The sequence below is a fragment of the Stylophora pistillata genome, chromosome 12 (assembly GCF_964205215.1).
Source record: "Stylophora pistillata chromosome 12, jaStyPist1.2, whole genome shotgun sequence".
Taxonomy (NCBI): domain Eukaryota; kingdom Metazoa; phylum Cnidaria; class Anthozoa; order Scleractinia; family Pocilloporidae; genus Stylophora; species Stylophora pistillata.
In genome coordinates, this window is record NC_142530.1 from 14,358,606 (window position 1) to 14,368,402 (window position 9,797).

At 37.7% G+C, this 9,797-nt stretch overlaps 1 protein-coding gene across 1 annotated transcript; it reads right to left on the reverse strand.

The window, feature by feature from the left end:
- Positions 1–51: 51 nt before the first annotated feature.
- LOC111329011 (melanocortin receptor 5-like) lies at positions 52–1,994 on the reverse strand. The gene has a single exon (XM_022933572.2). It carries the CDS (start codon positions 1,518–1,520, stop codon positions 585–587), a length of 936 nt encoding a protein of 311 aa, XP_022789307.1. The 5' UTR covers positions 1,521–1,994; the 3' UTR covers positions 52–584.
- Between the last annotated feature and the right edge of the window lie 7,803 nt (positions 1,995–9,797).

The window sequence follows — 9,797 nt, forward strand, 5'->3', positions numbered from 1 at the left end:
ACGTTATCTTTATGGCTTCCTACCTTTTTTTAAATAAACATCTCGTTCTCCTATTTTGCACGTTTTTCTTTATTTTTCACTGAACATTGTTTCGTGCAACTCTCTCATATTGAGAAGAGGTAGGAAAAGGTGTACATCATTGAGGCCGGAAACATTAAGTAGTTCAAGTATAACTTCTGAATGTGTACTCAGTCCACTTTACTCGGCTAGAATAGTGTAAAAAGTTCTCAACAAGGAACAAAAACGTACCTGATCACTTTCAATATGACTTTTAGTGAATGTGTCGGCACAATGCTAAGATATTTCCTAAAAGAAGACCTGTTATATCTAGGAAATAATTATTCTGAAATAAATCTGATGTATCAGAAATTACATTTTTAATAAGATCGTCGATAACAAAAGTTTGAGGAAATTCATTATTAGTAATCTTTATCCGCGTCAATGTACATTGACTCTTTATTTTACGTGTAACCATTTGATCAAGGATAACATCGGCAAGTTTATTCCATGAACTAGAACTGACTAAAACCGAAGAAATAGTCAGGTTAAGTTATCGAGACGAGATGAATATCTGACTGTGAGGATCAGGGTATGTGTTGTACGTTTGGTTCGACCAGAGCCCTTGAACCAAATAAGAACTTCCTCATTTCTTTCTGTCGCCAGCAGTAGATTAGTGGATTGACAAGAGAATTCAACATAAGGAAAGTTCGAGTCAGCGAACTTAAACTTGCACTGATTTGCCGTAAGGTACCTACAATTAAGAGTAGGAAACCATGGACACAGCCTGGCAACACACAAACTATAACGGCACCAAGTAAGAACACAGTCGTCTTTAGCGCCTTGTTATCGCTGACGATTTTTTTCACTTGATCTTGACGTATCTGTTGAGTTTTTATTTGTTTCTTTACGCGTCGTGTTTCAAGGAACAAGACCAGGTAAGCCCAAACAATAAAAGAAAAGCATACGTTCAGCAAGATTGTCCCAAAAACCAAGACCAATCTGAAATTTAACTGCAAAATGATCCCACAAATAAAGGTTAAGGTCCAAATAACAGTCACAGTTGTCTTAGTATTCCTCTCGTTGATGACGCTCGCGTAGTGCATTGTAAATTTAATCGCAAAAAGTCGTTCAAAAGTGACGAACGTCAGATGAAGCACAGATGACATTGCCAATACAGTGAGTAACATTGTGTGGATATTTTGAAATCTGTCGCTGTTACCAGCAGCCATTAACTGGAATGTTTTCCAAAGAATAAACGATGGCTGTACCGTGAGACCACTTAGAGCGTCACTCGCTGCTAAACAGGCTAGCAAGATGTTGCTGTTGGTTTGGAGTCGAGGTCTTTTTTTCACGGCCGTTATCACCAACACGTTAAGCAAAACTGTGAAAGGACAAGTGATGCCGTTAATAATGATGGCGATGATGTTAGTAACCAACAGAGGACCACTTTCTTTTCCATCATCATCATTGCTGGTCATATTTGTAACGTTTAAAAAGTTTTCTTCAAGTGAATCGGCCATCTCCAGCTGAAAGTACTTATTACTCCTTGAGGTCGAGTAAGGCAAAGTTACCTGAAGTTGGTGGCTTGACTGATTTGATCTGACATTATTCCACTCTAAGTTGCCCTCGCTGAATTCATCACTTAAAATAATGTACAAGTGATTATTAGTATTATTCTCCCAATAAAAACTTTAAAAGAATTATTAAATGTGGTTGGTTGTCAACACTTTATGGAAGTGAAGTGACATGTCCGTAACTGCGCATTGACATATGACAGTTTGTGCTTCATTTGTGCACACTTCTTTTCGCGACAAAGGCGGATATATTTTGTTTTTAAACACAAATAACTGAGAGGTATTTTGTTCTTAACGTGTCATAAGTTTTTGATAAATTGCAAATGGACATTGTGCCGTGCAACTCTAAAAATTATGAAGAGGAGGTAAGAAAGGGTCTCGAAAATTTAGGCCGGAAACATAAAGTGGGTCAAGCAAACCTTTTAAATGGGTACTCAGACTCCATTGTTTAAATAATGGAAAAACATGAAAAAGCTTCCAATACCCTTAAGCTTCATTTTGAATTTTAGTGAAAGCGTCTGTTTAATACGGCAAGGATCAGAGATGTCGAAAGCGTCCTATAAAACACATGATATCAGTTTTAGGTTGGAAAACAAGTAAATCCTTGAGTATCCTAGCCCTAATCCTTTTAGTGCCATCCATGCGAGTTCACAGTTATGACATTCAAAGATAACAGAAAAAAGTCAGCCTTCAACGTGATGATATAACTCTATGGAGAGACGAAACATAGCCACTGTTAAATGTATGGTTACAAACATACAATCCCTAGGCAGTGTGGATGCCTAATGCGCGAACTGAGATCCTTAGCTTTTTTTCGCTCTTGTAAATAGATTTTTCGCCGAAGTTTCCTTGCATCATTTTTGTTTGTATTTAGGAAAATTTTCTTCGGAAATAAATCTGATGTTTCTAAAATTGCAATTTTTGTATAGGATATTTAATATTCCCAGCTGGAATCCCATCTGGGACTGTACATGTGGAGAGGATTCCAAGTGGGCTAGGCAACATCTCACCAGGGATTGTAAGGATCCCGCCAAATTTTGTTGGTGGGATTGGCGGAATCCCAGGATTGATTGTAGGTGGTATAGTGAATACTAGGGAAACTTTTAAAAAAATCAAAAGAAACGATACCGATACAGTATCTATAACATTTAACTACAATATACATTTCCTTTTGTTAACTCTCTAATAATAATTTCTAGACTTGTATTGCGCAGTTACCAATATAAGAATTTCTAATTGCCCATTACAATTAAATGTTAAAAATTCAACTCTACATAAATACTAGTGTTCACTAAGAAGATGTAAAAACATAAAAATTAGATACAAAGAATTAAAAAGCTTTTGCAGTAAAAAAGTCTAAATGGTTTCCTTAAACTCGTTTAAAGATTGGGTGTTTCCGATAGAGCCCGGAGATCGTTCATGTTTTGCCCTTGTAAGAGCAAGGAGTAAGCCGTCATCCGAACGTAAATCATATCTTAAGGTGTCTCTAACAGAAATCTATCTCTGTAAACGAGGAGGTCTGCATTTAAATTTCCATTAAATCCTTGTTTGTTCAATTTCTGTTGCTTTACTCCGACCACGCAGACTGTGATATATTGCCCTTTCTCCAGCCTTCATCCAAAGTGTAATAGGTAAGTAAAGTGTTTCATGGAATGCAATCGTACAGAAATAAGCTACAACAGGAGCATGGGCTCCTGGCTACAATCAGTGGCGGTGTCTATTAAGTAAAAAAAACTACAACTAATACGGCATAGGGCCTTAATAAAAATTTTGTCTCATCACTCAATAATTATTACATCGCTGGCAGCTCCTGAGGGCACCGATATGAATTCTGTGTTCTGATTGGCTACCCGAACGGGCAAGATGGGTCCGCCTTGCCCGCTCGGGATTGTCTCTTTGATCCCGTGCTCGAAAAAATTTACTTAAAGTTCGTAATTCTTGGACAATGTCGGCGATGGAGAAGCAAAAATCGACATAAGGCAGTCAAAGAAAAGAAAAGAGGGGCGACTCTCGTGAGTTTATTGTGTTTCAGACACAGTTGGCTTTCTTTCCCTGTCGAGGTAAAAAATTCATTTTTAATTCTTAATGAAGCGAAATCTTTTTTCAATATAATAAACTCGTTATTGATCAAACTTGTGCGTTCCAGATGGCTGTATATTAGTCCCGTCTTTTTTTGCATTTCTGTGGACCTCGACTTTAATTTGTCTCGGTCCAACAAAATAAAAAGAAAAATCGGCCTATAACCAGCCATTTTGACCTCCTACTTGGTCAATAACGCACATTTACGAGGGAAATTTTTCGTTTTCCTGGGAATTTGACTGTTATACTGTCACGCTGGCTGGTAATCTATAACATATCTCTGTTTCCCAGCAAAATAATGACCCTGAGATTCTTCTGGCTGCGAATTCAATGATTCTGGTTAAATGAAATCCTTTTGACTCGTGCTGTTTAGCACTGACCTGAGGAGCGGCGATTTTGCTGTTTAGGGATGAATTGACCATTTTTGGGAAAGGTTTTCATTGAGCCCTCGTTATCATTGCAAATAGATTTTTTGCTGGTTCGATCCCACGTTTTAACATATACTGTATTTCACTACATATACTACTATTGGTCCGATATGAAAACTATGTAATAAATGGACGCACTCTGGATAAAGATTATAGTAATAACTCATTAATGTTATTTTAAAAGACAGCAGGAACCAAGAAAAATCGCGCGGCTTAACAACAACTTCACTTCAAATAGTTGTTGCACGCAGAAATCATAACAAGTCTTCGGGTGAAAAACTCAATCATCTTATGGTTGAATCTCTTAGGAGCTTTGTTTATCGGTTGAATGTAAAATGCGTAAGCACAGTGTACATAAACAACTATCAAGATAGTTTCAGTCTCTCTGCCAAATTTCCTTTCTTCTCTGGATAGCTGGATGCACAATCTGTGTTCTTTTCAAAATACGAGTTTAAGGCAGCCACAAAAGTAATATAAATTTGGTTACACGACAAAGAAGATAACGAAGTCGGAAAATAATTAAGGGGGGTGGTTATGGAGAAGATTGGGAGCGATCGCATCTATATTTAAGCAAACTCAGACCTGGGAGATGAGATAAATATCAAATTAGATCATTTGCACCAATGTCTAAGATAAAAAAATATAATATTTGTAGCCATTTTCAGTCAACTCTACCGCAGGGTCAATTTTAACAGGCTGAGGATAAACTCAGTCTCTTAGAGTTCATTTATGAAAACAGAGGAAGGAAAGGGTACGAGAAATCTGGTGTTTTACCTAGCTTGCTTTGACTAGTAAGAAATTTAAGCATCTCCTAAGAATGACTTTTTGGCCCACAACTCCCAATTTAAGTGATCGCGATAGCAATTCAAGTGATCGCGATACTCATTGCTTCCGGAGATTTTTTCGCCTAATAGTGCTTTATAAGTATTCCGCAGCTGTAAAGTTTATTATTTGTCGTTCGCCGACTAATATTTGCCTCAAAAGGATAAAACATCCATTTATCTATCTGAGGAAATATTCTGCTTTGGCGTCATACCAATATATATATATATCTTATTAACCAAGCGCGAGTGCCGTACTGGGAGAATATCAGCCCGAGGTCTTGACAGTTCGGACCAAGCGCAGCGAGGTCCGTACAAAAAAGACCGAGGGCCGATATTCTTCCAGTACGGTCCCGTGCAAGCTTGGTTAATAAGAGATTTATTATACGACTGAAGTTCAAAGGGATACAAGTGCGGTATCATTCGGGACCATTTGGGACAGTGCGCGGTCCAATACTTTGAGAATATTGACCGGCAATAGAGCATTTTGATTGGTTGATTTTAGTTCTTGGCCCTCTGACTGCCCGAGTCGTGTAATAATATTTGTAACCCAGCTTTTCTGTGGCAAGTGAAGTCTTTTGTCCTTTACGTTAAAAGCTCGTGCAAGCTTCTTTTCAGCCTACATGGCTATAAGTCAGATATTTTAATGGTAATTGCTCTCATCCGAAGCTGTTGTCGGATGAGATTAAAAAAGCCCAAACCAAAGTAACCGCGATGGAAGAAAAAGTAATACGAGGAGCTCAAACAACCTAATTTCAAAAAGTAATCACTCCATTCACCTCTGGATGCTCTTTCAAAATAGCCGCTCAATTTAGAGAAAATTTTGGATTTAATACCTTCTTGAAAATAAACTAAACATCAATTACACGAAAAGGAAACTTGCTAGATAAAACTTGAAACTATTAACAGAAGCCTGTAAGTTAGTCTAAGAAATTCAGTTGACCCCTTTTAAGGGGTAACCTTCGCTGCTGATTTAGGTCAAAGTAGCATAGAAAATATTGAATTTTGGTCCCAGGGATTCAAGCAATTGATATGAATTATTACATTTTAAGTCCAAGAAAAAGTCAAGTGGAAACACATGCACACTAGAGTCGAGTACCTCCTAAAAGCATCCAAGATTAGTTAAAAACATTTACGCAAGAGGTTCACATTATCTTCATTTGTAGTATATAACTCAACATACAGCATCAAGGTTTGATTTGAAATCGCTACAAAGATGACTGCTACAGAACGTAACACGGGTAATTTCCTGCGGACGTTTATTACGTTGTCACTATCCTCATCAACAGCATCGCTTACCCCCTCACAATTCTGCTTAACGCGCTGGTGATAAAGGCCGTGTTAACAAAACTTTGTCTCCGAACCAACACCAACATCTTGCTGGCCAGTTTATTTAAGCTCCTAATTTTGTATGTATTTTCAATCTGATGATGGTATAGTTTATACCAAAATATAACTACCACTTAACATCTTGGTTTTCTGTTCATTTGTTGTCAAATTTAAAGACACGGTGAATTTACTCGGTCTATCGTTCATCTGTTATGAAACTCATTCTCTTTCGAAAAAATATAGCGAGAGTCAGTATTACTGAACTCATTAAGGTGGCTCGTACCGGTTTCCGTCTTTTTGATGGTTTGTAACTTTGAAAGTATACAACAGAAAGACTGACCAAGGCCAGTTGAACACTTTTTCGGGGTTCAATTACATAATCATTGGTTATCCAAAAATAAGTGTCATTTTGTCACTAGCAGTTTTCATGGCAACGCTTTCATGGGCTTATTCAGACGCATTTTTTAGCTTGTGGCTTAAATAATTCGAAAACTAACCCGGTGACCCCCTGATTTTTTTCAGTGATTGCTTTTGGCACTTGAAAAGGAAAATGCACCAAGATTTTTAAAAAATTCTACGGAGCGGAATTTCAGAAAATCTACAAAAAGGGCAATATTCACACATCGCAAATTTCCTTCCGTAGAATTTTCTAGTTTTTTTTTTCTGATGATTCCGTTCGACGTTATTATCATATTGGAACAATAAAAAGAAGGGGTCACCGGACTTGTTTTCATGCAATAGCTTTCGTGAGTTTAGCAATTTCCACGCGCGTTCTCGCGCATTTAAAAATCTGGATTCTATAAGATCGACATTTGCTCATGATCTGTTTAGCTACCGCTGACAATTGCGTGTGCTCGCGCGAGCACCTACGATCTGATGTTTACAGACGTTTACTGCTAAGAAAAAAATTAAACAGCCGTCAAAGACAGCCTCCCGAGCTCATCTTAAAAATCCTACACATGACTTCTGGGTATATCATATTATTTTCTTTTAAGTTTTAAAGTCTTCTTCCACTTCAGGTAGATTATCCTTCACTTTAGTTCTTTTTTCGCCGTCGCAAGATTTCATATCGGTTGAATATTCCTTTTAAATGTGAAGTGAAGCAACCTTTACTTCTCCGAAAATCGCCTTCGTTATCTTAGTTTCTATCTCCTGTATTCACAGTGGCCGCTCAACACATGAAATACAAGCTCATAGGTAAACTTCTCACAAAAGTAGAAAAAAATTCCACGCGCCGCCATCTTTGTTTTGAATTTTCATATTTTGATCTCGCGCTTCTTTCGCACGTTTCTCTCGCGCGCGTCACGCAAGAGTGACCTGTTCCCCGCGCGAGGAAACTGGTACGAGCCACCTTAAAAGCGCTTCCACTTCCGCCATTTTAGAAAGTTGCGCGGATTTGTAATTTGAATCTTCCGAGTTAAACAGTAAAACAGATGTCATGTTTAACTAGCTAATGTCGGTCTGTAAACAAACACCTAGGAAGAATGTCCTGCTAGTTAATCGGCCTAGTGAAAACACAGCCAAAGTAGGTTAGATTTCCAGATAGCTTTCCTGTTTGACACAGGTGTAAAGTGTAAAGTAATGCTGAATTAAGTAAAATCACTCCTGGTTCAGCCTGGTTTTCTCGTGAACACTTTCATTAAACGAAGCACTAGTTAAGGCAGAGGACTTGCAACTTTGTCAGGCAGAAGACAAGCCCTGATGGACAAACTTTTTAAGAAAATTTTGGAAAACAAAGACAGTAAGCTTAAGAAATTACTACCCCCACAAAAATACCAAGTGAGATAACCTCAGGAAGTCACACATGTTCAACCCGGTTTTCAAGAGTGAGAGATTTCGTAAAAGTTTCATTGTTTCAATGCACTTAAGGCATAAGATTTCTGATTCCATGTTTGAATAGTTTGCGCTTGTAGATCTAGTCTTAATCTCTTAAATTATGTAGGGATTTATATATACATATATTTTTTTACTATGTAAATATGACCTAATTCAACTTTTGGGTTGAAAATTTATAAAGAGGCAAAGAAACTCGATGCGGTATAGCGAAAGAATCTCACCTAAACGAATAAAGGCTAGTAGTCTAGGCAATCCTAACTGCTTGCATTCGATCAGCGACCATATAGTTTTGCCGCGGCGTGCGTGCTTGGCCTCTTTTAAGTTGAAAACAAATCGCCGTTCGGAAGAATTGAACTAAAGGTCTGTCACAGTTATCCGCAAAATATATTGTTGCTGAGAGGCTCCTGAGCTTGAGACACTGTAGGAAGCTTTTTTTTTTTTCTTGGCGGTCGGTACTTCTAACTTTTTCAAAGCGTTGGCATAACTTGACATCTGGTCACCCAAAGGCTTGAATTGTTGAGGAACCTTTGAAAACCCTAAAACTTACTTTGTTTTTACGCAAATATGCCTTCTTTGAAAGAATTAATGAGGTGTGTAAAACGTAAACTTTATGAATTTCCTTGAATTATGGTCCGAAGACTCCCAAGATACTAATCTAAAAAACCCTTGTAGGGGAATTCCTTTTTCAAATGGTTCTCCCACAATGACATACGACTTCATGCGTATCAAAAGAATTTTGGTCAACAAACTTGACAGATAAATTGCAAAGCAACCAAATATGATTATCGAAAAATCTCCACACGGTATTGAAGCCCAGTCCCTCAGAATTGAAATTTTGCAGTAGTTTTTAGTTCTGCGGTCAGATTTGATATGCAATGAATTCGTCCATTTCGGATTGGGTGCCCAATTCGGTCTACAATTCGATGAAGCTTAAACGAAATAATTTTCGTTAAATAGTGCATATCATAACTTTTCCATTTGTAGATAGTTATGGTGAATATGTTTCAAATAGTGCGTTCAATTTTTTTTTTTGCGAAGGACACACGGAAGGTCCACAGTATCCTTAGACAAAAACTGATGTGCTACATTGACATTACTTACTCAGAAGCGCAAAAAATACTTGTAACCTGGGTAAATAGTACTGTTGGCAAGGATATTTGCTTCTTTTGAACTGAGTATTCTGAGAATCAGGTTTGATAAGTAGCAAATTTCACTTTCCCTACTCAAAAGATGCTGCTTTCCTCCAAACAAAGTCGCTGGGAAATTTATTGTAGTGAGTGGAAGGAAAATACGGGTAACATAACCCTGTAATACGGGCAACAACCTTGTAGCTACAACTAAAACTCATGCGAGTTAACATTGACAATAGAAGTAAGAAGATGTTTGCATGTCTTTTATTGTCGTAACATATTTTACATTGCTCGGGATTGTTTTAAATTTCTTTCCTCTGCCACATTTCTCATTATTCGATTGTTGAATGCCCGACCTGGTTTCTTATTCTAAATACAAACTTTCTCATTTCTTTTTTTCTCCAGCAGTAAATCAGTGGATCGATAAGCGAGTTTAACATGGCACAGGTTTGCCACCATGGTTCGATGATAGTAGAAATATCATTAAAGCCTGCAACTAAAAAAATAAGACCAAGAGCAAGAGGAAGAAGGCACAAAACGAGAGCACCAAATATAAACAGAGTTGTCTTAAGTGCTTTGGTCTCTTTGGAAAATCTTTTT